Source organism: Oncorhynchus masou, chromosome 1 (assembly GCF_036934945.1).
Source record: "Oncorhynchus masou masou isolate Uvic2021 chromosome 1, UVic_Omas_1.1, whole genome shotgun sequence".
Classification (NCBI taxonomy): Eukaryota; Metazoa; Chordata; class Actinopteri; order Salmoniformes; family Salmonidae; genus Oncorhynchus; species Oncorhynchus masou.
In genome coordinates, this window is record NC_088212.1 from 8,504,216 (window position 1) to 8,531,973 (window position 27,758).

Here is a 27,758-nt window from a genome sequence, read left to right on the forward strand (position 1 = left end):
ACACCAAACCAACCAGTAATTACCACCATTATGCATTCAAATACCAAACCAACCAGTCATTACCACCCGTTATGCATTCAAACACTAAACCAACCAGTCATTACCACCCCTTATGCATTCAAACACCAAACCAACCAGTCATTACCACCCGTTATGCATTCAAACACCAAACCAACCAGTCATTACCACCCGTTATGCATTCAAACACCAAACCAACCAGTCAGCCACACGTTATGCATTCAAACACCAAACCAACCAGTCATTCATGAATTCAAACACCAAACCAACCAGTCATTACCACCCGTTATGCATTCAAACACCAAACCAACCAGTCATTACCACCCGTTATGAATTCAAACACCAAACCCTTTTGGGTTTTCACACTCGTACAAACACGCTGTACAGAGACTCTGCGTCTAGCACACTGCCACATGCACACACGCTCAAACCAACCTTTCCCTCAAAATCTCCTTTACCCCTTTACCACAGTTGTGCTTCCATGGCAACCAAAAAAGTGGAGAAAGCCACTCCGGAGAGGAAGTGTTACAGAGCTCGGGTCAATAATCAGCTTTCTTCTATCCAATCACAACCAATGGAAAACAAAAAAACATGATTTACTCTGTCTGGACCAGCATTAAGGGATTCATCTTTACCAATGAACATGAGCTAACACAGGCTCACTTCAGCAAAGACCTCTGGGATATTGAGTTTAGTGGTTTCCTTACATCCCTCTCTCCCCCTTCATCCCTCCCTCCCCTCTCCATGCGTTGCAGATTGTACTGCCCAACAACAGGGCATCTAAACACACATCAAGTTGAACCACTTCCCCCAGTGCTCCCTGGAATGTAAAACATACACATAACAGATCCAGCAGAGCCCCTCCTCCCAGCAGAGCCCCTCCTCTCAGCAGAGCCCCACCTCTCAGCAGAGCCCCTACCTCCCAGCAGAGCCCCTCCTCCCAGCAGAGCCCCTCCTCCCAGCAGAGCCCCTCCTCCCTGCAGAGCCCCTCCTCCCAGCAGAGCCCTCCTCTCAGCAGAGCCCCTCCTCCCAGCAGAGCCCCTCCTCCCAGCAGAGCCCCTCCTCCCAGCAGAGCCCCTCCTCCCAGCAGAGCCCTCCTCTCAGCAGAGCCCCTCCTCCCTGCAGAGCCCCTCCTCCCGGCAGAGCCCCTCCTCTCAGCAGAGCCCCTCCTCTCAGCAGAGCCCTCCTCCCAGCAGAGCCCTCCTCTCAGCAGAGCCCCTCCTCTCAGCAGAGCCCTCCTCTCAGCAGAGCCCCTCCTCTCAGCAGAGCCCCTCCTCCCAGCAGAGCCCTCCTCTCAGCAGAGCCCCTCCTCCCGGCAGAGCCCTCCTCTCAGCAGAGCCCCTCCTCCCAGCAGAGCCCCTCCTCCCAGCAGAGCCCCTCCTCCCGGCAGAGCCCTCCTCCCAGCAGAGCCCCACCTCTCAGCAGAGCCCCTCCTCCCAGCAGAGCCCCTCCTCCCAGCAGAGCCCCTCCTCCCAGCAGAGCCCTCCTCTCAGCAGAGCCCCTCCTCCCAGCAGAGCCCCTCCTCCCAGCAGAGCCCCTCCTCCCAGCAGAGCCCCTCCTCCCGGCAGAGCCCTCCTCCTGGCAGAGCCCCTCCTCTCAGCAGAGCCCCTCCTCCCTGCAGAGCCCCTCCTCCCGGCAGAGCCCCTCCTCCCAGCAGAGCCCCTCCTCCCAGCAGACACAGACACACCGTGAAGCATCAGATACAGTACAGGTGAACAACACAACACATTGACATTAATGTTAATAACCTTAACAATGACAACACAAGAAATGTCAGAAGCTGATTTCAATGTTGAGATCTTTGGTGTCAGCCACTTTTAAACACTTGATGCCTGTTCATTCACTCAGATATTGTGGCAACAGAGGATGCAGCAATACAAATAAATGTACTTAAAATAGGGGGGGCATAATGTTTTGAAATAACAAAAAAAGTAAAACTTGGCTTTTTAAAAGTTTTACACTAACATGACAATATCGATTGATCTCCCAATGGACATGTGACATCTACACAGAGATCGCTTTTCAGTTATATTTACAACCACAATTAAGGTTAACCTTCATTTCAATCCCCTGCAACTCAGAATGAATTCTATGCAAGCCAGCTACAATCATAGAAATATGTGTACTAGAACAGGCGAAGGGAAGTACAGCAGTAGCTTCCCCGTTCCCTAGAACAGGGATGTACAGCAGTAATTCTATTGCTATGGCTCAATTCATCTGAAGGCGGAGCTGGGAACACAACAGCTGTTTGGTCAGAGGCTTGGTCACAGCAACATGCTAACTACTGTGTGATCAGAGGCTTGGTCACAGCAACATGCTAGCTACTGTGTGATCAGAGGCTTGGCCACAGCAACATGCTAACTACTGTGTGATCAGAGGCTTGGCCACAGCAACATGCTAACTACTGTGTGATCAGAGGCTTGGTCACAGCAACATGCAAACTACTGTATGGTCAGAAGCTTGGCCACAGCAACTACTACTCGTAAAGAGTGTTGTCCAGCTTCTAGCTCTGGTCCACGTCACCGTTGTCCAGCTTCTAGCTCTGGTCCACGTCACCGTCAGTGCGTGTTCCTCCACTGGAACGCACACAAACGCCCCTGGACCAACGCTAACCCAGCCTCCAGCTACTCAATGAATCTCTGTAGGGGATAGCTAATGACATCTAATAATGCTAACTAGCTTTATTGCTATCTGATAAGGCTGCACAGTTTGCATTAGACATCTCCAAGGGAACAGTGCCTTGCGTTAGACATCTCCAAGGGGACAGTGCTTTCTATTCCTCATCATCAGTCCATTGTGGCTCCCCAACCCTCTCTAAAGCAGGGTTAGGGTCAGAGAGTTAGGGTCAGAGGGTTAGAGTTAGGGTCAGAGGGTTAGGGGGTTAGGATCAGAGGTTTAGGATCAGAGGGTTAGGGTCAGAGGGTTAGAGTTAGGGTCAGAGGCGTATGGTCAGAGGGTTAGGGTCAGAGGGTTAAGGTCAGGGGGTTAGGGTTAGGGTTAGAGGGTCAGAGGGTTAGGGTCAGAGGCTTGGGGTCAGAGGGTTAGGGTCAGAGGGTCAGGGTTAGGGTCAGAGGCGTATGGTCAGAGGGTTAGGGTCAGAGGGTTAGGATCAGGGAGTTAGGATCAGAGGGTTAGGGTTAGAGGGTCAGAGGGTTAGGGTCAGAGGGTTAGGGTAAGAGGGTTAGGGTTAGGGTCAGAGGGTTAGGGTCAGAGGGTTAGGGTCAGAGGGTTAGGGATAGGGTCAGAGGCGTATGGTCAGAGGGATAGGGTCAGAGGGTTAGGGTCAGAGGGTTAGGATCAGAGGGTTAGGGTTAGAGGGTCAGAAGGTTAGGGTCAGAGGCTTGGGGTCAGAGGGTTAGGGTCAGAGGGTTAGAGTTAGTGGGTTAGAGTTAGAGGGTCAGGGTCAGAGGGTTAGGGTCAGAGTTGGAGGGTCAGGGTCAGAGGGTTAGGGTCAGAGGGTTCGGGTCCTATTCTAGCTATGACAGTAGTTCTGCTTCAGCCAAAGGCCTTATCCAAACTGCCCTATATAACATTCATATTCAAAAAGATCAATAAAATCTGAGTCAAACAAATCAACATGACCATAGTCCAGTGTGGGGTTAATAAAAGGAACAATGGATAAATGGAAGACAACCAGGCAGCAGTGCTTTACACAACAAAAACCCACAGAACCTCAAGACAAAAGCATTTGTCCAGTTGTCGATTTCTTACTAGGCCAGGTATTAGGGACGTCATGTTTTCTGTGGTAGGCCTACCATACAAAATCAACATGTGAAACACAACATACTGGATAAAGATGGATGAACAGAATTCAATTTACGCAAACCATCAACAGACAAAAAGGGTGAAAGCTTTTTTTCATGGATTTCAAATGATTAAGGTCCATCACTGAAGAATGTGAAATATGAAAGAAATGGTCCACATTCTGGAAGTGATAACCTCAACCCACTTCCTGCTCTCTTAAAATGACAACATCGCTGCATCCTCTTCCAGTCCTCCCCGCTGTCTGTATGTCTGTCTGCCTGTCTGTCTCTCTGTCTGTCCGTCTGTCCATCTGTCTGTCAGTCAGAGGGGTTAAGAGAAGAGAATTCAGGCTAAATAGACCTCTCACTCAGGACAGCCCGTTGGTTGTGCCAGGGTTCAAAGTTCACTGGACCACGTGTGGTCGTAAGGCCTGGTACAGCCCCTCGAAGGTGGGTCGATCGGCGATGTCGCGGTCCCAACAACGCATCATCAGCTCAAATAGAGAGGGAGGACAGAGCAGTGGGGCGTATAGAAAGATCTAGAAGAAAAAAGGGGTGGACGGGGGATGGGGTGCCAAAACATTACTGTTATGCCCAGATATATAATAGTCACAGATATATAATAGTAACAGATATATAATAGTCACAGATATATAATAGTCACAGATATATATAAGCCCCAGATATATAATAGTCACAGATATATAAAAGCCCCAGATATATAAGTCACAGATATATAATAGTCACAGATATATAAAAGCCCCAGATATATAAGTCACAGATATATAAAAGCCCCAGATATATAAGTCACAGATATATAATAGTCACAGATATATAATAGTCACAGATATATAAAAGCCCCAGATATATAAGCCCCAGATATATAATAGTCACAGATATATAATAGTCACAGATATATAAAAGCCCCAGATATATAAGCCCCAGATATATAATAGTCACAGATATATAATAGTCACAGATATATAAAAGCCCCAGATATATAATAGTTACAGATATATAATAGTCACAGATATATAAAAGCCCCAGATATATAAGTCACAGATATATAATAGTCACAGATATATAATAGTCACAGATATATAAAAGCCCCAGATATATAAGTCACAGATATATAATAGTCACAGATATATAAAAGCCCCAGATATATAAGTCACAGATATATAATAGTCACAGATATATGATAGTCACAGATATATAATAGTCACAGATATATAATAGTCACAGATATATAATAGTCACAGATATATAAGTCACTTACGTATAATATTTTACCCATTTGGAAAAGAATGACATGTAGTTGAATGTGAGACAAAGCTAAAAGTTACTCTACCTAATGACATGTAGCTGAATGTGAGACAAAGCTAAGTTACTCTACCTAATGACATGTAGTTGAATGTGAGACAAAGCTAAGTTACTCTACCTAATGACATGTAGTTGAATGTGAGACAAAGCTAAGTTACTCTACCTAATGACATGTAGTTGAATGTCTAAGTTACTCTACCTAATGACATGTAGTTGAATGTGAGACAAAGCTAAAAGTTACTCTACCTAATGACATGTAGTTGAATGTGAGACAAAGCTAGGTTACTCTACCTAATGACATGTATTTGAATGTGAGACAAAGCTAAGTTACTCTACCTAATGACATGTAGTTGAATGTGAGACAAAGCTAAGTTACTCTACCTAATGACATGTAGTTGAATGTGAGACAAAGCTAAGTTACTCTACCTAATGACATGTAGTTGAATGTGAGACAAAGTTACTCTACCTAATGACATGTAGTTTACTCTGAGACAAAAGTTACCTAATGACATGTATTTGAATGTGAGACAAAGCTAAGTTACTATACCTAATGACATGTAGTTGAATGTGAGACAAAGCTAAGTTACTCTACCTAATGACATGTAGTTGAATGTGAGACAAAGCTAAAAGTTACTCTACCTAATGACATGTAGTTGAATGTGAGACAAAGCTAAGTTACTCTACCTAATGACATGTAGTTGAATGTGAGACAAAGCTAAGTTACTCTACCTAATGACATGTAGTTGAATGTGAGACAAAGCTAAGTTACTCTACCTAATGACATGTAGTTGAATGTGAGACAAAGCTAAGTTACTCATGGTTAAGTTACTCTACCTAATGACATGTAGTTGAATGTGAGACAAAGCTAAGTTACTCTACCTAATGACATGTAGTTGAATGTGAGACATTTACATTACACCTAATGACATTTGAATGTGAGACAAAGCTAAGTTTACCTAATGACATGTAGTTGAAGACAAATGTAGTTACTCTACCTAATGACATGTAGTTGAATGTGAGACAAAGCTAAGTTATACCTAATGACAGACAAAGCGTTACTCTAATGACATGTAGTTGAATTGAGACAAATTTAGTTGAATTACATTACTAAGTATCCAGAGCGACTTACAAATTGAGACAAAGCTAAGTTACTCTACCTAATGACATGTTTAATCCTATGCACTGGTGAATCCAGTACCCGGATAACCCTCTTCGCCACCCGTGTATAAATGAATGAATGAATGAATGAATAAATAAATAAAATCACTAACCTGTCTGCCCTGGTTTCGGAAGAACTCGCCAGTGTTTTCGATGACTTGTTCGTCTGACAGTAGGCTGTAAGGCTGCTCTTTACACAGAGTGAAGATCTCCCACAGGGTGACGCCAAAGGCCCACACATCGCTGGCCGTGGTGAACTTGCCCTGGAGAGGAACCACACAGACAGTGAAGTTTCCCCTAGGTACAGGTCTAGAATCAGATTCCCCTCCCCAAATCCTAACCGTAGCTATTAGTGCAGAAAATGCAAAACTAACCCAAGATCAGCATCAAGGGCCAACTTCACCCTAAACCTCACACCAACAACCACGGGGATCTATCTGGGTCGTATTGATTTGGCAACAAACGGAAGAAACTAGACAAGCGGGGAGGGGTTTCATAAGTGTTTTGCTGTGGTGTGCACTAATGCATAGGACCCAGATGTAGCCAAATAACGGATGACTTAACGGGTCAAAATGGTTGCCGATAGCTTCCATCAGAGTTCTGAATGAGCTTTGATGGATACATGATAACGTTTCAGGTAACACATTTACATCATCTCTATCTCTCATCCACTCAACGCCACTGTTTCAATGTGAAATTAAGCCATATATATATAAAAAATATATATATACAGTGCCTTGCGAAAGTATTCGGCCCCCTTGAACTTTGCGACCTTTTGCCACATTTCAGGCTTCAAACATAAAGATATAAAACTGTATTTTTTTTGTGAAGAATCAACAACAAGTGGGACACGATCATGAAGTGGAACGACATTTTTTGGATATTTCAAACTTTTTTAACAAATCAAAAACTGAAAAATTGGGCGTGCAAAATTATTCAGCCCCCTTAAGTTAATACTTTGTAGCGCCACCTTTTGCTGCGATTACAGCTGTGAGTTGCTTGGGGTATGTCTCTATCAGTTTTGCACATCGAGAGACTGAAATTTTTTCCCATTCCTCCTTGCAAAACAGCTCGAGCTCAGTGAGGTTGGATTTTTTTTTCTTTCTGATTTGTCCTCGTTTTTCGACTTGGTCATTAAGAAATTCAGCAGCCATGACTGAACCCCAACAAGAGTTGTAATGTGGGTGTCTATTGTGTGTGTTCGCAAATCACATGTGTTTGTTTCTACATTCAAAAAAACTGTTCACAGTTAGTCACTCACCCTTCTAGATAACTTGAAACAGTCTAACCAGGTTTTGTGTCTTGGAGTCACCTATGCTCGCTAGTGCTAGCCAACTCCTTTCACCAATTAGCTTCAGCCTGGTTGTGGCAAAATTGGTTTGACATTGGACAGTCTATCTCTGGGGCTAGTTAGGGACCATCAATAAATGAAACAATGTAAATGGGACCACATCTTACATGCTGCACATCTTTTCAAATCAAATCAAATGTTATTGGTGTACATGCACATATTTATCAGATGTTATTGGGTATGTAGTGAAATGCTTGTGTTCCTAGCTCCAACAGTGCAGTAACATCTAACAATTCACAACAATACACACAAATCTAAAAGTAAAAAAAATGGAATTAAGAAATATATAAATATTAGGACGAACAATGTCGGAGTGGCGTTGACTAAAATAGAGTAGAATAGAAGACAGTATATACACTAGAAAGGACTTATTCATACAGTAGAAGTCAGAAGTTTACATACACTTAGGTTGGAGTCATTAAAACTCGTTTTTCAACCACTCCACAAATTTCTTGTATCCAAACTATAGTTTTGGCAAGTCAGTTAGGACATCTACTTCGTGCATGACACAAGTAATGTTTCCAACAATTGTTTACAGACAGATTATTTCACTTATACTTCACTGTATCACAATTCCAGTGGGTCAGAAGTTAACATACACTAAGTTCACTGTGCCTTTAAACAGTTTGGAATTGAATTGCGACTTCACTTTGTCTCTGTACTGATGTTTTGCCTGTTTGATTGCCTTACGGAGGGAATAACTACACTGGTTGTATACAACCATATTCCCAGTCACCTTGCCATGGTTAAATGTGGCGGTTCTCGCTTTCATTTTTGAGCGAATGCTGCCAACTATCCACGGTTTCTGGTTTGGGTAGGTTTTTATAGTCACCGTGGGAACAACTTCCCCTATACACTTCCTGATGAACTCAGTCACCGTGGGAACAACTTCCCCTATACACTTCCTGATGAACTCAGTCACCGTGGGAACAACTTCCCCTATACACTTCCTGATGAACTCAGTCACCGTGGGAACAACTTCCCCTATACACTTCCTGATGAACTCAGTCACCGTGGGAACAACTTCCCCTATACACTTCCTGGTGAACTCAGTCACTGTGTTCATGTAAGCATCAATGTTGTTCTCAGAAGCGACCCGGGAACATATCCCAGTCCGCGTGATCAAAGCATGGATTCCGATTGGTGAGACCAGCGTTAAATAGACCTTAGCACGGGTACTTCCTGTTTGAGTTTCTGCCTATAGGAAGGGAGGAACAACATTTTTCCAAGGGGAGGGCGGGGGCGGGCCTTCTAGGCATCTCGAAAAGGCGAGTAGCAGTGATCTAGTGTTTTTCCTAAGCGAGTACTAAAGTCAGTGTGTTGACAGAACTTCGGTAGCTTTTTCAAAAAATATGCTTCGTTAAAATCCCCTGCTACAATAAATGCGGCCTCAGGATATGTGGTTTCCAGTTTTGCATAAAGTCTAGTGAAGTTCCTTGGCGGCCGTCGTGGTATCGGCTTGAGGGCGCATATACACAGCTGCGACTATAACCAAAGAGAATTCTCTTGGGAGGTAATACGGTCGGCATGCGGAGAGAGTAGTGGGGCTGGAGTGGAGCGACAAGCGGAGAGAGTAGTGGGGCTGGAGCGGAGCAAGTAGTGGAGCTGGAGCGGAGCAACAAGTGGAGAGAGTAGTGGGGCTGGAGCGGAGCGACAAGTGGAGAGAGTAGTGGGGCTGGAGCGGAGAGAGTAGTGGGGCTGGAGCAGAGCGACAAGCGGAGAGAGTAGTGGGGCTGGAGCGGAGCGAGTAGTGGGGCTGGAGTGGAGCGAGTAGTGGGGCTGGAGCGGAGCGAGTAGTGGGGCTGGAGTGGAGCGAGTAGTGGGGCTGGAGCGGAGCGAGTAGTGGGGCTGGAGTGGAGAGAGTAGTGGGGCTGGAGCAGAGCGACAAGCGGAGAGAGTAGTGGGGCTGGAGCAGAGCGACAAGCGGAGAGAGTAGTGGGGCTGGAGCGGAGCGAGTAGTGGGGCTGGAGTGGAGCGAGTAGTGGGGCTGGAGCGGAGCAAGTAGTGGAGCTGGAGCGGAGCGACAAGCGGAGAGAGTAGTGGGGCTGGAGCGGAGCGACAAGCGGAGAGAGTAGTGGGGCTGGAGTGGAGCGACAAGCGGAGAGAGTAGTGGGGCTGGAGCTGAGAGAGTAGTGGGGCTGGAGCAGAGCGACAAGCGGAGAGAGTAGTGGGGCTGGAGCTGAGAGAGTAGTGGGGCTGGAGCAGAGCGACAAGCGGAGAGAGTAGTGGGGCTGGAGACAAGTGGAGAGAGTAGTGGGGCTGGAGCGGGAGCGAGTAGTGGGGCTGGGGCTGGAGTGGAGCGAGTAGTGGGGCTGGAGTGGAGCGAGTAGTGGGGCTGGAGCGGAGCAAGTAGTGGGGCTGGAGCGGAGCGACAAGCGGAGAGAGTAGTGGGGCTGGAGCGGAGCAAGTAGTGGAGCTGGAGCGGAGCGACAAGCGGAGAGAGTAGTGGGGCTGGAGCGGAGCGGACAAGCGGAGAGAGTAGTGGGGCTGGAGTGGAGCGACAAGCGGAGAGAGTAGTGGGGCTGGAGCTGAGAGAGTAGTGGGGCTGGAGCAGAGCGACAAGCGGGAGAGAGAGTAGTGGGGCTGGAGCGGAGAGAGTAGTGGGGCTGCTGGAGCGGAAGTAGTGGGGCTGGAGAGAGTAGTGGGGCTGGAGCTGAGAGAGTAGGTGGGGCTGGAGCTGGAGCGAGCTGGAGCGAGTAGTGGGGCTGGAGTAGAGTAGTGGGGCTGGAGCGGAGCGACAAGCGGAGAGAGTAGTGGGGCTGGAGCGGAGCGAGCGGAGAGAGTAGTGGGGCTGGAGCGGAGAGCGAGTGGGGCTGGAGCGGAGCGAGTAGTGGGGCTGGAGAGAGTAGTGGGGCTGGAGTGGAGCGGAGCGAGTGGGGCTGGAGCGGAGAGAGTAGTGGGGCTGGAGCGGAGCGAGAGTGGGGCTGGAGCGGTGGTGGTGGGGCTGGAGCAAGCTGGAGCGGAGAGTAGTGGGGCTGGAGCGGAGAGAGTAGTGGGGCTGGAGCAGCGACAGCGGAGAGAGTAGTGGGGCTGGGAGAGAGTAGTGGGGCTGGAGCAGAGACGCAAGCTGGAGAGAGTAGTGGGGCTGGAGCGGAGCGACAAGTGGAGAGAGTAGTGGGGCTGGAGTGGAGCGAGTAGTGGGGCTGGAGCGGAGCGAAGTAGTGGGGGGAGCGAGTAGTGGGGCTGGAGCGGAGAAAGTAGTGGGGCTGGAGGAGCGACAAGCTGGAGAGAGTAGTGGGGCTGGAGCGGAGCGAGTAGTGGGGCTGGAGCGGGAGTGGGGCTGGAGCGGAGCGAGTAGTGGGGCTGGAGTGGAGTAGTGGGGCTGGAGCGGCGGAGCTGGACAAGTAGTGGGGCTGGAGAGAGTAGTGGGGCTGGAGCGGAGAGAGTAGTGGGGCTGGAGAGCGACAAGCGGAGAGAGTAGTGGGGCTGGAGCGGAGAGAGTAGTGGGGCTGGAGTGGAGCGAGTAGTGGGGCTGGAGCGGAGCAAGTAGTGGAGCTGGAGCGGAGCGACAAGCGGAGAGAGTAGTGGGGCTGGAGCTGGAGCGCGGGAGAGAGTAGTGGGGCTGGAGTGGAGCGACAAGCGGAGAGAGTAGTGGGGCTGGAGCTGAGAGAGTAGTGGGGCTGGAGCAGAGCGACAAGCGGAGAGAGTAGTGGGGCTGGAGCAGAGCGACAAGCGGAGAGAGTAGTGGGGCTGGAGTGGAGCGAGAGCGGAGAGAGTAGTGGGGCTGGAGCTGGAGAGCGGAGTAGTGGGGCTGGGCTGGTAGTGGGGCTGGAGGAGCTGGAGCTGGAGCGGAGCGGAGAGAGTAGTGGGGCTGGAGCTGAGAGAGTAGTGGGGCTGGAGCGGAGCGACAAGTGGAGAGAGTAGTGGGGCTGGAGCTGAGAGAGTAGTGGGGCTGGAGCAGAGCGACAAGCGGAGAGAGTAGTGGGGCTGGAGCGGAGCGAGTAGTGGGGCTGGAGTGGAGCGAGTAGTGGGGCTGGAGTGGAGAGAGTAGTGGGGCTGGAGCGGAGCAAGTAGTGGGGCTGGAGCGGAGCGAGTAGTGGGGCTGGAGTGGAGAGAGTAGTGGGGCTGGAGCGGAGCGAGTAGTGGGGCTGGAGCGGAGAGAGTAGTGGGGCTGGAGCGGAGCGAGTAGTGGGGCTGGAGCGGAGCGAGTAGTGGGGCTGGATGTTTTGTTCATTTTTGTCCTATTATCTATACAATAGACCATCATTGATGTTGGATCAATAGGCCTGGCATATTCCCATATTCAAGGAACTTTACATTTTGATTGGGATATTTTGCCTAAAAACCTTTAGGCCTACCTATAAAATTTTTTTTTAATAAAAAATAATATAATAATATAAAAAATAATATAAGACAACTACAAATACCTAGGTGTCTGGTTAGACTGTAAACTCTCCTTCCAGACTCACATTAAACATCTCCAATCCAAAATTAAATCTAGAATCGGCTTCCTATATCGCAACAAAAGCATCTTTCACTCATGCTACCCTCGTAAAACTGACCATCCTACTGATCCTTGACTTCGGCAATGTCAAGGATGCTTCATATTCGTCGCCAAACCCACTGACTCCAGGTCATCTATAAGTCTCTGCTAGGTAAAGCCCCGCCTTATCTCAGATCACTGGTCAACATAGCAGCACCCACTCGTAGCACGTGCTCCAGCAGGTATATCTCACTGGTCACCCCCAAAGCCAATTCCCCCTTTGGCCGCCTTTCCTTTCCGTTCTCTGCTGCCAATGACTGGAACAAACTGCAAAAATCACTGAAGCTGGAGACTCATATCTCCCTCACTAACTTTAAGCACCAGCTGTCAGAACAGCTCACATATCACTGTAAATAGCCCATGCAACTACCTAATCTCCATACTGTTATTTATTTTATTTTATTTGCTCCATTGCACCCCAGTATCTCTACTTGCACATTCATCTTCTGCACATCTATCACTCCGGTGTTTAATTGCTAAATTGTAATTATTTTGCCACTATGGCCTATTTCTTTTTACCTTATCTCCCTTATCCTACCTCAGTTTCACACACTGTACATAGACCTTTCTATTGTATTATCGACTCGATGTTTGTTTATTCCATGTGTAAATCTGTGTTGTTCGTGTTGCACTGCTTTGCTTTATCTTGGCCAGGTCGCAGTTGTAAATGAGAACTTTCTCAACTAGCCTACCTGGTTAAATAAAGGTGTTCTCAACTAGCCTCCTGTACCTGGTTAAATAAAGGTGAAATAATGTTTTTTTAATTTCTAAAGATGATTATTTATTTAATGTAATTAGTGATTCATTTCTAAAGATGATTATTTATTTAATGTGATTAGTGATTCATTTCTAAAGCTGATTATTTAGTTAATGTGATTAGTGATTCATTTCTAAAGATGATTATTTATTTAATGTGATTAGTGATTCATTTCTAAAGATGATTATTTATTTAATGTGATTAGTGATTAATTTCTGAAGATGATTATTTATTTAATGTGATTAGTGATTCATTTCTAAAGATGATTATTTATTTAATGTGATTAGTGATTAATTTCTGAAGATGATTATTTATTTAATGTGATTAGTGATTAATTTCTGAAGATGATTATTTATTTAATGTGATTAGTGATTCATTTTTAAAGATTCTTATTTATTTAATGTGATTAGTGATTAATTTCTAAAGATGATTATTTAGTTAATGTGATTAGTGATTCCTTTTTAAAGATGATTATTTATTTAATGTGATTAGTGATTCATTTCTAAAGATGAGTATTTATTTAATGTGATTAGTGAATCATTTCTAAAGATGATTATTTATTTAATGTGATTAGTGATTCATTCCTAAAGATGAGTATTTATTTAATGTGATTAGTGATTCATTTCTAAAGATTATTATTTATTTAATGTGATTAGTGATTAATTTCTGAAGATGATTATTTATTTAATGTGATTAGTGATTAATTTCTAAAGATGATTATTTAGTTAATGTGATTAGTGATTCATTTTTAATGTAAAAAAAAACAACAACATGCCCCTCATTTTAAAGTCAACCCTGTCACGTGAACTGAACTATCTTTTTAATATGGTGAAACTATTCCTTTAGAATATATATATATATATATGCATATAATGACTATATAATTATAGTCAAATCATACTATCAAATCAGGTGAGCTCATTCTCCTCTTTTGGGCCCATTTCATTGTTTTTGTGGTGGTAAACTGAGGGGGTTGAGCATAACAGGTTTAGATTGTTGCCCATAGAGAGACATGCTGGAAATGGCTTTACTGGCAGCCCACCGGGGTCTTACATGTTTTTGTGAAGCTTGCATTCAATTGCCCCTTCCTGTTGCACACAACACGCTTCCATTCTCACTGTCACAAGGGGATTTCTGGCCATGTTACGGTCAACTCTGTGACAGTCAACCCTGTTACCTATAGAGAGACAGTCTAGAAATGTTTAAACTATTTACATGTGTTTGGTAAGCTTGCATTCCATTCCCCCAGTCACATGGGGATCTATGGTTGATTCGAAATGAAATAGTCAACTCTGTGACAGTCAACCCTGTCACTTTATTTGGCACTTAATAAGCCCTTACTACAGTCATTTTTTTTTTATTTTAATTTAACTTCTTGAGAGGTTGAACATGCTCGTCATGACAAAATTGTAACATTTTTTTTACCAAGTTAACTACCCAAACGGGAGTAATTTTGTGGAATGACCCTGAGGTATTATCCTTTCTCACCAGTAGAATGCTCTCCCAGGCCATCCAGCGGATGGGCAGCACAGCTCGTCCCTGAATGCGGTAGTAGTCACTGCTGTACAGGTTTCTGCTCATGCCGAAGTCTGCTATCTTGATGGTGAGTCTGCGGTCCAGCAGGCAGTTGCGTGTGGCCAGGTCTCGGTGCACAAAGTTCAGAGAGGCCAGGTAGCGCATGCCGGACGAGATCTGCACTGACATGTGCAGGAGATCTGACAAGCTACAAAAAAAGAGAGAGAGAGATAGCAAAAAAGTGAGAGAGGAGAGATAGCGAAGAGAGAGAAAAGATAGATAGCGGAGAGAGAGAAAAGATAGATAGCAAAGAGAGAGAGAGAGAGGAGAGATAGCGAAGAGAGAGAGGAGAGATAGCGAAATGAGAGAGAGGAGAGATAGCGAAGATAGAGAGAGGAGAGATAGCGAAGAGAGAGAGAAGATGGATAGCGAAGAGAGAGAGAGGCGAGATAGTGAAGAGTGAGGAAATATAGCGAAGAGAAAGAGGAGAGATAGTGGAGAGAGAGAGAGAACCAATGTGTTAGTTTAAGAAGAAAACAACGTAGAACAATGTTGTTGGAGGAAGTGAGGGAGTAGTAATAGAATATTGAGTCATTGACCTATATTTCTATGGGTGAGAGAATTGGTTTCAAATCTGGACCTCCAAGCCAGTTCCACTGCTGTGCAGATTTGCATTGTTCCCCTCTAATCAGGGACTGATTTAGACCTGGGACACCAGGTGGGTAAAATGAATTATCAGGTAGAACATTAACCGGAAGTAGTACTCTGGACCTCTAGGCTTGGATTTGAATACCCCTGGTATAGTTGGAATGACTGAGACTGGTGGAGTATGGTGAGAAGGGAGGAGGAGAGAGGAGTGGAGGAGAATGGTGAGAGAGGAGGAGAGAGGAGTGGAGAAGTATGGTGAGAGGAGAGAGGAGTGGAGGAGCGTGGAGAGAGGAGAGAGGAGTAGAGGAGCGTGGAGAGAGGAGTGTGGTGAGAGGACAGAGGAGTAGAGGAGCGTGGTGAGAGGAGAGAGGTGGTTGGGGAGCGTGGTGAGAGGAGAGAGGTGGTGGAGGAGCGTGGTGAGAGGAGAGAGGAGTGGAGGAGCGTGGTGAGAGGAGTGGAGGAGTGTGGTGAGAGGAGAGAGGAGTGGAGGAGCGTGGTGAGAGGAGAGAGGAGTGGAGGAGCATGGAGAGAGAGGAGAGGAGGAGCATGGTGAGAGAAGAAGAGTGGGGAAGTATGGTGAGAGGAGAGGAGAGGAGGAGCATGGTGAGAGGAGAAGAGTGGGGAAGTATGGTGAGAGGGGAGGAGAGAGGAGTGGAGGAGCGTGGTGAGAGGGGAGGAGTGGAGGAGCGTGGTGAGAGGGGAGGAGAGAGGAGTGGAGAAGTATGGTGAGAGGGGAGGAGAGAGGAGTGGAGGAGCGTGGTGAGAGGGGAGGAGTGGAGGAGTGTGGTGAGAGGAGAGGAGAGTGGAGGAGCGTGGTGAGAGGAGAGAGGAGGAGAGGAGCATGGAGAGAGGAGAGAGGAGTGGAGGAGCGTGGTGAGAGGGAAGGGAGAGAGTGGAGGAGTGGAGGAGCGTGGTGAGAGGGGAGGAGTGGGAGGAGCGTGGTGAGAGGATAGAGGAGTGGAGGAGCGTGGTGAGAGGAGAGAGGAGTGGAGGAGCGTGGTGAGAGGAGTGGAGGAGCGTGGTGAGAGGAGAGAGGAGTGGAGGAGCGTGGTGAGAGGAGAGAGGAGTGGAGGAGCGTGGTGAGAGGGAGAGAGAGGAGTGGAGGAGCGTGGTGAGAGGAGAGTGGAGGAGCGTGGAGGAGCGTGGTGAGAGGAGAGAGGAGTGGAGGAGCGTGGTGAGAGGAGAGAGGAGTGGAGGAGCGTGGTGAGAGGGAAGGAGAGAGGAGTGGAGAAGTATGGTGAGAGGGGAGGAGAGAGGAGTGGATGAGCATGGAGAGAGGAGAGAGGAGTGGAGGAGCGTGGTGAGAGGAGAGGAGAGTGGAGGAGCGTGGTGAGAGGAGAGGAGAGTAGAGGAGCATGGTGAGAGGGGACGAGAGAGGAGGAGCGTGGTGAAAGGAGGAGGAGAGAGGAGGAGGAGAGAGGAGCATGGTGAGAGGAGGAGGAGACAGAGGAGGAGTATGGTGAGAGGAGGAGACAGAGGAGGAGCGTGGTGAGAGGAGAGGAGAGTAGAGGAGCATGGTGAGAGAGGACGAGAGAGGAGGAGCGTGGTGAAAGGAGGAGGAGAGAGGAGGAGCTTGGTGAGAGGAGGAGGAGAGAGGAGCATGGTGAGAGGAGGAGGAGACAGAGGAGGAGCGTGGTGAGAGGAGGAGGAGACAGAGGAGGAGCGTGGTGAGAGGAGGAGGAGACAGAGGAGGAGCGTGGTGAGAGGAGGAGGAGACAGAGGAGGAGGGTCTCACCTGACTGCGGGGATGTTGTTGGCGTGGGTCAGGCTGCTCTCCATTTCTCTCTGTGACAGAAACATGTTGAGGTCTCCGTTGTCCATGTACTCAGTCACCATGCACAGTGGGTCTGAGCTCACACACACACACAGCAACTGGATGATGTTGGGGTCGTTGAGCCTCGACATGATCTTGATCTCCTTCAGGAAGTCATTCCTGTGTGTGTGTGTGTGTGTGTGTGTGTGTGTGTGTGTGGTGGGGGGGGGGGGTAGAATACCATAGGTTAGAATGTAGCTATTCATACACACAGAGTACTGTAGGAATATTCATACACACACACCTGGTGAACACAAATAAACAAACACACACACCTGGCATTGTTGGTGGCGTCTGCCCTCAGTTGCTTCACCGCCACCAGTACAGGCCGTCCGTCCCGGTCGGGAAGGGGGGCGCCCTCCCCCAGAAACTCAGGCAGACCCTCAGCCTCACACAGGTGGACCTGCACAGAGAACAGGGTCATGTTCATTAGGCCCCAAACAGACTGAAACATCTGTATGTTTTTCATTGTGTGCCCAGTAACACATTATTTTAAGGGTCCATAATAAGCGATTTATAATCATTTGCAAACAGTTTGCTTATCATTTATTAACCATGACTCCCACATTTGTAAATGTTTGTAAGCTAATCATTCACACATGTATATACAGAGGGGAGAACAAGTATTTGATACACTGCCAATTTTGCAGGTTTTCCTACTTACAAAGCATGTAGAGGTCTGTAATTTTTATCAAAGGTACACTTCAACTGTGAGAGACGGAATCTAAAACTAAATTCCAGAAATTCACATTGTATGATTTTTTAAAGTAATTAATTAGCATTTTATTGCATTAAACAGTAGGAAGGTCCTCACCTCCCCAAACTGCCCCTCCCCCAACTTCTCCCTGAAGAGTAGCCCGTGACGGGGGAACTCTGCCACGGAGATGTCCTTGCGGGTGAGCGAGTCGACGGTGAGCGCGGGCACGGCGTACATGTTACTGCCGGTTACACCCTGCAGGCTTACGATGTCCGTCTCGGCGTAGTGCGGCACGCTGCTCTGGAAGCACTGGTGGGGCGTGCACTGGGTGACATCGGGCTCCGCATAGCCCCCACCACACGCTGAGGAGGAGCAGGGATATTAGGGAGGAGGAGGAACAGGAAGAGGAGGAAGAATAAGATGAGGAGGAAGAACAGGATGAGGAGGAGGAAGAACAGGATGAGGAGGAGGAAGAACAGGATGAGGAGGAAGAATAAGATGAGGAGGAGGAAGAACAGGATGAGGAGGAGGAAGAGCAGGATGAGGAGGAGGAAGAGCAGGATGAGGAGGAGGAAGAACAGGATGAGGAGGAAGAATAAGATGAGGAGGAAGAACAGGATGAGGAGGAGGAAGAACAGGAAGAGGAGGAAGAATAAGATGAGGAGGAAGAACATGATGAGGAGGAGGAAGAACAGGATGAATAGGAGGAAGAACAGGATGAGGAGGAGGAAGAATAAGATGAGGAGGAAGAGCAGGATGAGGAGGAGGAAGAACAGGATGAGGAGGAAGAGCAGGATGAGGAGGAAGAACATGATGAGGAGGAGGAAGAACAGGATGAGGAGGAAGAGCAGGATGAGGAGGAGGAAGAGCAGGATGAGGAGGAAGAGCAGGATGAGGAGGAAGAACATGATGAGGAGGAGGAAGAACAGGATGAGGAGGAAGAGCAGGATGAGGAGGAGGAAGAGCAGGATGAGGAGGAGGAAGAACAGGATGAGGAGGAAGAACAGGATGAGGAGGAGGAAGAGCAGGATGAGGAGGAGGAAGAACAGGATGAGGAGGAGGAAGAACAGGATGAGGAGGAAGAAGAACAGGATGAGGAGGAAGAACAGGATGAGGAGGAAGAAGAACAGGATGAGGAGGAGGAAGAACAGGATGAGGAGGAGGAAGAACAGGATGAGGAGGAGGAAGAACAGGATGAGGAGGAAGAGCAGGATGAGGAGGAGGAAGAGCAGGATGAGGAGGAGGAAGAACAGGATGAGGAGGAGGAAGAACAGGATGAGGAGGAAGAACAGGATGAGGAGGAAGAGCAGGATGAGGAGGAGGAAGAGCAGGAGGAGGAGGAGGAAGAACAGGATGAGGAGGAAGAACAGGATGAGGAGGAAGAACAGGATGAGGAGGAAGAAGAACAGGATGAGGAGGAGGAAGAACAGGATGAGGAGGAAGAAGAGGATGAGGAGGAGGAAGAACAGGATGAGGAAGAAGAACAGGATGAGGAGGAAGAACAGGATGAGGAGGAGGAAGAACAGGATGAGGAGGAGGAAGAACAGGATGAGGAGGAGGAAGAACAGGATGAGGAGGAGGAAGAACAGGATGAGGAGGAAGAAGAGGATGAGGAGGAGGAAGAACAGGATGAGGAAGAAGAACAGGATGAGGAGGAAGAACAGGATGAGGAGGAGGAAGAACAGGATGAGGAAGAAGAACAGGATGAGGAGGAAGAACAGGATGAGGAGGAGGAAGAACAGGATGAGGAGGAGGAAGAACAGGATGAGGAGGAGGAAGAACAGGATGAGGAGGAGGAAGAGCAGGATGAGGAAGAAGAACAGGATGAGGAGGAAGAACAGGATGAGGAGGAAGAAGAACAGGATGAGGAGGAGGAAGAACAGGATGAGGAGGAGGAAGAACAGGATGAGGAGGAAGAAGAACAGGATGAGGAGGAGGAAGAACAGGATGAGGAAGAAGAAGAGCAGGATGAGGAGGAAGAACAGGATGAGGAGGAGGAAGAACAGGATGAGGAGGAGGAAGAACAGGATGAGGAGGAAGAAGAGCAGGATGAGGAGGAAGAACAGGATGAGGAGGAGGAAGAGCAGGATGAGGAAAGGGAGGGAGGAGGAAGAGAGAGGTGGAGGCGGAGAGACAAAGAGAGAGTGATAGTTTGTGCTAAGCTCCTGACTGTTATGATAACCAGGGCTTGAGAGTAGGAGTGCTGATCTAGGATCAGGTCCCCCTTGTTCGAGTAATCTTGTTCATTATGATCTAAAAGGCTAAACTGATCCTAGAGCAGCAGTCCTACTCTACGTTTTGAACACAGTGCCAGACTCATAAAGCTAAGGATGAAATTAAAACAGTCCCAGACAGTAACAGACCCTGGCAGTCCCAGACAGTAACAGACCCTGGCAGTCCCAGACAGGAACAGACCCTGGCAGTCCCAGACAGGAACAGACCCTGGCAGTCCCAGACAGGAACAGACCCTGGCAGTCCCAGACAGTAACAGACCCTGGCAGTCCCAGACAGGAACAGACCCTGGCAGTCCCAGACAGGAACAGACCCTGGCAGTACCAGACAGTAACAGACCCTGGCAGTTCCAGACAGTAACAGACCCTGGCAGTTCCAGACAGGAACAGACCCTGGCAGTCCCAGACAGTAACAGACCCTGGCAGTCCCAGACAGTAACAGACCCTGGCAGTCCCAGACAGTAACAGACCCTGGCAGTCCTAGACAGGAACAGACCCTGGCAGTCCTAGACAGTAACAGACCCTGGCAGTCCCAGACAGGAACAGACCCTGGCAGTCCCAGACAGGAACAGACCCTGGCAGTCCCAGACAGGAACAGACCCTGGCAGTTCCAGACAGTAACAGACCCTGGCAGTCCCAGACAGGAACAGACCCTGGCAGTCCCAGACAGGAACAGACCCTGGCAGTCCCAGACAGTAACAGACCCTGGCAGTCCCAGACAGGAACAGACCCTGGCAGTCCCAGACAGTAACAGACCCTGGCAGTTCCAGACAGGAACAGACCCTGGCAGTCCCAGACAGTAACAGACCCTGGCAGTCCTAGACAGTAACAGACCCTGGCAGTCCCAGACAGGAACAGACCCTGGCAGTCCCAGACAGGAACAGACCCTGGCAGTCCCAGACAGGAACAGACCCTGGCAGTCCCAGACATTAACACAGAAGGGGAAGGAACTATAGCCTCAAATCAGACAAGGAGGACATTCCCAAATCCCCACCAGTCCTCTATATCTTTCTGATATGATAGACTGATAGTAAAACGGAAATACAAACTATTTAAAGAGACACTGGCATCTCAACATTTCCATTCATCATTGGGCGGCCATTCCGGGTCTTCATATGGGCACACCTTTCATCTCTTACCACGAGAGGAGACTTCGGTCATGACGAGAGGTCAGGAAGAGGTCATAAAGGCTTAGGGCTAGAGGCTAGAGGGATATGGAGGAGGACTGGAAGGTAAAGAAGAGAGAGAGTCTGAACAACAGATCAGCATAACATACAACATGCCAGAGAATATTGAGAGTCAGAGAAGCAGCCGGCATGATCAACAGGTTGATCCGTAAAGAAGCGAGTAACAGTCACAGCAACATGCAAACTATAAGGACTAAGAAGTGACATGATGCCTTTGATTGAAAGAAAGATGAAGGTGGGAGGAGAAAGGAGAGGAAGAGAGAAAAGCAAGAGGTATTCACCTGAGGTCTCTGCACTCCGAGACAGTTCAGGCAGCTTGTTCCTGAGGCCGGCTGGGTCTTGGTACTGAGGGTCCAGGAGAAAGACGCGCTCGTATGGGTGGTCCATCTGAGAGACCCGGGGGGGCACGGGAGGGGTCTGCAGAATGATGGTGTCACTACTGGAGGACAGGCGCACGGTGACCTCCTCCTCGAGGATACGGCGTGGAGCCTGGGGCGGGAAGCAGGCAGGGATCAGTCTTTAGCGAAGGAAACGTTATCGCTACTTCCCTCTCCAAGGCACATAAATTGAGGAGCGAATTGAAGTGAAGAGGAAACTCAGCATCTCTTGGAGGGCAGTTGAAGTTGTTTTATAAAAACACTTAAAACACACTAAGGTGTAACGGCCCGGGCTGGGTTTCTACTAAGCTAACATATGGACTTGTTTTAAGATGGTCATACCATGGATCATTTAGCTATTTGATTTTGAATTTAATACAACATTGGCCTTAGATACGCATAGATATGCATAGATACGCATAGATACGCATAGATACGCATTGATATGCATAGATACACATAGATACGCATAGATACGCATAGATACGCATAGATACGCAAAGATACGCATAGATACGCAGAGATACACATAGATACACATAGATACGTAAAGATACACATAGATACGCATAGATACGCATAGATACGCAAAGATACGCATAGATACGCAGAGATACACATAGATACGCATAGATACGCATAGATACACATAGCTACGCATAGATACGCATAGATACACATTGAATAACATGCATACATGGATAAACAGATAGTCCAAAAAGTGTCAAAAGGAAGTCTGTTCTGAAGTGTGTCCTACATCTGAGAGATAGAAGACAGATCAGGAAATTATATACTTTTATTTACCCATATTTAACCCATTTTCTTTTTAAAACACTAAACTACTTCCATGATTGTTTAAAACTGGTTCGGTCGAGTCCTATGAGGCTTGTGGGTGTCCTAGAGCAAAACAACCGACGTGTACGTGACAGTCTCACCCTTCCACGGCGGTAGCCCGAACTGTTCGCTTACAGACAGCAGATCGTCGGTACCGACTTCAGATGAGGTCATATTAGTTTTTTGTAGGCCAAACCGTTCGGACTCAGCAGACGTTTTTCGTGAGAAGAACGATTTTCGTGATTTCTCCTGGTCTGACAAACACCGCTGAAGTTCTCCCACCTTCCACCGTAGATGCGGAAGATGAATATCGAAGGATGGGGTAGATTAAGACACAGCAAAAAAACAGACAGCTTCATTATACTATTTAGATTTCCCGAGGAGAAATAAAAACAATTGACACTTTCCAGGCCCTTAATAAGAGTTGCTGAATTTTCCTCTTCGCTTCAGAGAACACAGTTTCCACATCCCCTTCTGTCTTCCCAGTTCAACCTGCGAGTCAAAAAGGGCTATGACAGATGTGGTTATTCAGAATATAGCCTGTCCTACCTTCTCCAGCACCTTGCACACATACTGGCACCACAAGATCAGGAAGATGATCACTACGAGCAACAGGATGATCGTCACCAGACAGCCAATCAGAATAGGGGTGTTCCCATCATCCGGTTGGGGCTTGACTGATGGTTTTGTCACTGAGGGGGAGGAGTTAAGGAGTTGACTAATTTCATTTATTTTGAGAAAGAAAAGACATATAGGTCTATAGCCAGTAGTACATATATAATATGATCAAGGATATAACATAATCAAGTTATTTCCATAGTGAAAACTATAATGTTTTTATTTTACCTTTATTTAACTAGGCAAGTCAGTTAAGAACAAATTCTTATTTTCAATGACAGCCTAGGAACAGTGGGTTAACTGCCTGTTCAGGGGCAGAACGACAGATTTGTACCTTGTCAGCTCGGGAGTTTGAACTTGCAACCTTCCGGTTACTAGCCGGTTACTAGTCCAACGCTCTAACCACTAGGCTACCCTGCCGCCTCTACACTCTAACCACTAGGCTACCCTGCCGCCTCTACACTCTAACCACTAGGCTACCCTGCCGCCTCTACACTCTAACCACTAGGCTACCCTGCCGCCTCTACACTCTAACCACTAGGCTACCCTGCCGCCCCTACACTCTAACCACTAGGCTACCCTGCCGCCTCTACACTCTAACCACTAGGCTACCCTGCCACCTCTACACTCTAACCACTAGGCTACCCTGCCGCCTCTACACTCTAACCACTAGGCTACCCTGCCACCTCCACACTCTAACCACTAGGCTACCCTGCCACCTCTACACTCTAACCACTAGGCTACCCTGCCGCCTCTACACTCTAACCACTAGGCTACCCTGCCGCCCCTACACTCTAACCACTAGGCTACCCTGCCGCCTCTACACTCTAACCACTAGGCTACCCTGCCGCCTCTACACTCTAACCACTAGGCTACCCTGCCGCCTCTACACTCTAACCACTAGGCTACCCTGCCGCCTCTACACTCTAACCACTAGGCTACCCTGCCGCCTCTACACTCTAACCACTAGGCTACCCTGCCGCCTCTACACTCTAACCACTAGGCTACCCTGCCACCTCTACACTCTAATCACTAGGCTACCCTGCCACCTCTACACTCTAACCACTAGGCTACCCTGCCGCCTCTACACTCTAACCACTAGGCTACCCTGCCACCTCTACACTCTAACCACTAGGCTACCCTGCCACCTCTACACTCTAACCACTAGGCTACCCTGCCGCCTCTACACTCTAACCACTAGGCTACCCTGCCGCCTCTACACTCTAACCACTAGGCTACCCTGCCACCTCTACACTCTAACCACTAGGCTACCCTGCCACCTCTACACTCTAACCACTAGGCTACCCTGCCGCCTCTACACTCTAACCACTAGGCTACCCTGCCACCTCTACACTCTAACCACCAGGCTACCCTGCCACCTCTACACTCTAATCACTAGGCTACCCTGCCACCTCTACACTCTAACCACTAGGCTACCCTGCCGCCCCGCTACAGTAGAAGCAGGTTAGATGGATCCATTCCCTTTCCCTCAGCTTATCTGACACTTTTGCAGTCAGACTTTTCCAGTTACAACTAAACAACTGAAATTAAACCAAGTGTTAAAATATTCAGAGGTGCTGCATATATGAAAAGGGAGGTTGTAGGGTTATACTTTTAGAAAACACCTAAACTTTCTAGTACCTGAAAGGGTTCTTCGGCTATCTTTATGGTAGAACCCTTTGAAGAACCTTTTCTGGTTTCCGGTAGAACCCTATTGGGTTACATGTATAAACCCTTTCCCCAGAGGGTTCTACATGAAACCCAAAAGAGTTCTAACTGGAACCAAAAAGTGTTCTACCTGGAACTAAAAATGGTTCTACCTGGAACTAAAAATGGTTCTACCTGGAACTAAAAATGGTTCTACCTGGAACTAAAAATGGTTCTACCTGGAACTAAAAAGTGTTCTACCTGGAACTAAAAATGGTTCTACCTGGAACTAAAAAGTGTTCTACCTGGAACTAAAAATGGTTCTACCTGGAACTAAAAAGTGTTCTACCTGGAACTAAAAAGTGTTCTACCTGGAACTAAAAAGTGTTCTCCAATGGAGAAAAACCCCTTTGGAACCCTTTTTTCGAAGAGACTACCCCGAAACGCTCAGTTTTGCATTTTCTCCATTAATGGTTATGGTAAGGATTGGGAGAGGGGAAGCAGAGAGTTGAAAGGTTACCAGTCTTGTGGGTGGTGGGCATGGAGCTCTCCTCTTTGGGCCAAGGGGATGTCACCGCCAGGGTTATCTGAGTAGGAATCACGGTGTCTGCTGTGGGACAAAAGGAACCAATTAAGAGTTTATTTCCCAAAAAACGCTATTTCCACAAATGTTTCAAATTTGTGTTTTTTTTATCAGAAATGATTGCTTATGGGTACCTTCATGTGTGTGTGTAAAATATTTGTATTCCTAGTATGTGTATGAAAACAAAAATGTATTTGCAAAACACTATATATCATTTGTTTTTCTAGAATGTTAGTATCCTGTATTTTTGACTGTGATATGTGGTGGACCCACTTAGCTTAAAATGCACTAACTGTAAATCGCTCTGGATTAGAGCATTAAATCGCTCTGGATTAGAGCATCTACTAAATGCCAAACAATTCAACAGATCAATACATACAGATCTCATATTACTGTATTGAATTATTCATTTAAAACATTTAAATATTGATGTCACACATGTATAATTTATACATTTCTTTCTAAAAAAATGTAGTTATTAGTTACATTTGACTGTGTAAAACCTAGCAGTTTAACTCATTTCTCTGAGAGGGAGGCAGATATATTGCATTTGCAAAAAAAAACAATTATTTGTCTCTCTGAAATGAATCCATCAAGTGATAGATTTTAATCAAATACTGTCACATGTGCTCCCTCTCCAGCCTCTAGGTCACCGCCATGCTGCTCGTTATGGCGCTCACCTGTCACCATCGTTACACGCACCTGCGCGTCACCTGGACTTCATCACCTCCCTGATGACCTTCCCTATATATGTCAATCCCTTTGGTTCCTTCCCCAGACGTTATTGTTTCTGTGTCATGTCTGTGCGTTGTTCGTGTTTTCTTGTTTTGTATTACGTTACGTTTATTTATTAAAACACTCACTGCCTGAACTTGCTTCCCAACTCTCAATGCACTCGTACAGTACATGTCTGTCATTGAACAACCTCGTGATTAGAGAGCGGAAAATACACCGATCTCTCTCAAGTTCTTTAAAGAATAAACGCCTAACTTACCAACGTTTCAGAAAATAGATAAATAGTGTTTTGGAACCAAACTCTTCAAATGGTCACCTGTGTTTACATACGACACTGAACATTAGAGTACATATTCTCACAGGGGTTTAGATGGTACAATGATTCTCTGTACATTGTTTGTGCTTGTCATGTGACAACCTAAAATCTGGCAAACATTTAAGAATTTTTGAAACCCAGGAAATGGCGTGGCTATTTCTACATACTGCACAGGTCTTTAACTGTTTTCCTGTGAACCGTGCCTGGTGGGGCTCAACGTGTGTCAAAGGACAGATAGCGCTGGAAGTAGGTCATTGTCGCCTTACGTCCCATAGGGGATGAAGAGGAGTAAGTCAGTAAGGAAGGAAGGAAGGAAGTGAACCATGCCTTAGCGGTAAATATTTCTCTGCTTCCCTTCCTACCTGACTGGAAGGAGATTTCGCTGAACATCATCCACACATCAGCAAAGTGGAAGCGGCAGCGCAGGGCCTTGGCATTACGGCGTCCCAGAGGCACGGTCACATAGCGAGCGCTGGGGTTGCGGTCGTCCAGCACCGTACGGAACTCCACCGGCTCGGTCTCCCAGTTAGCAATGAGACGAGGCTTGAAAGAGCAGGACACGGAGGAGAAGATCTTCACTCCGCGGTGGAACATATTGTTACTGTGCACCTGTCCAGGGAAGACCACAGTTACATTACGAAATGGGAAGTCGGTAGGTTTTATTTATTATTGTTATTATTATTATTATTATTTTTTTACACAGAGTAACTTTTGACCAACATGAGATGAACGAGAGCCTCTTCTAGTGTTGTAGGGTGTGAGCTGCACGTCAAAATGTTGAAAATGAAATCAGAATATCATTTACACTGAGCAGCTCAAACCTCAAGCTTTCATTGAAATAAATGCAATCGTCACACTTGGCAAAAGTTCTGCATCTAATGTAACAGGCCAGTAGGTTACACAGACAGCAACACCACCTCATATAAACAGGCCAGTAGATTACACAGATAGAAACACCACCTCATATAAACAGGCCAGTAGATTACACAGACAGCAACACCACCTCATATAAACAGGCCAGTAGATTACACAGACAACAACACCACCTCATATAAACAGGCCAGTAGATTACACAGATGGAAACACCACCTCATTAAAACAGGCCAGTAGGTTTGAAAGATAGAAACACCAACTCATATAAACAGGCCAGTAGATGACACAGACAGAAACACTACCTGTCCCATTCCTTCTCTGTCCTTAACCTCGCCTGTCCCATTCCTTCTCTGTCCTTAACCTCGCCTGTCCCATTCCTTCTCTGTCCTTAACCTCGCCTGTCCCATTCCTTCTCTGTCCTTAACCTCGCCTGTCCCATTCCTTCTCTGTCCTTAACCTCGCCTGTCCCATTCCTTCTCTGTCCTTAACCTCGCCTGTCCCATTCCTTCTCTGTAGGATGCCCTTTGGTACCTTCATGGAGGTGAAGTTCCTTTGCTTGTCAAAGACAAACTCCATCTCCACATAGCCAGAGCCCAGACTCCCGTTCCTCCAGCCCACATAGTCGTATCCAGGCCATACATGGTACTGCCGCGTCACCAGGAAGTCATCTTGACCAGTCACACCGTCCGTCAGCTGACCCAACCCCCCAGACAGTTTCCTTGGGAGAAGGAAGGCACAATAATTGACTGGATTTATAGTGTTTTTTCCAGTGCTCCAAGCGCTTTATATATTATGGAGGGGAAACTAAATCAAAGCAGGGGAAAAGATAAGAGTTCTAGTGCATTTCAGGT

The 27,758-nt window shown here is 47.3% G+C and overlaps 1 protein-coding gene across 2 annotated transcripts in view; it reads right to left on the minus strand.

Moving 5' to 3' along the window:
* Positions 1-266: 266 nt before the first annotated feature.
* Positions 267-27,758, minus strand: part of ddr2l (discoidin domain receptor family, member 2, like) — an 85,586-nt gene continuing 58,094 nt past the window's right edge. The window contains exons 7-17 of one of the 2 annotated variants that reach the window (XM_064934703.1): positions 27,439-27,625; positions 26,397-26,643; positions 24,921-25,007; positions 22,685-22,827; positions 21,206-21,413; positions 17,624-17,868; positions 17,085-17,212; positions 16,732-16,929; positions 14,322-14,556; positions 6,356-6,505; positions 267-4,300 (exon numbers count right to left, since the gene is read on the minus strand). In XM_064934703.1, the coding sequence (XP_064790775.1) occupies positions 4,166-4,300; positions 6,356-6,505; positions 14,322-14,556; positions 16,732-16,929; positions 17,085-17,212; positions 17,624-17,868; positions 21,206-21,413; positions 22,685-22,827; positions 24,921-25,007; positions 26,397-26,643; positions 27,439-27,625 (1,963 nt within the window). In that variant the 3' untranslated portion in view covers positions 267-4,165. Of the gene's footprint in view, positions 4,301-6,355; positions 6,506-14,321; positions 14,557-16,731; positions 16,930-17,084; positions 17,213-17,623; positions 17,869-21,205; positions 21,414-22,684; positions 22,828-24,920; positions 25,011-26,396; positions 26,644-27,438; positions 27,626-27,758 lie in introns of both variants that reach the window. The other variant, XM_064934616.1, reaches the window with a different exon arrangement.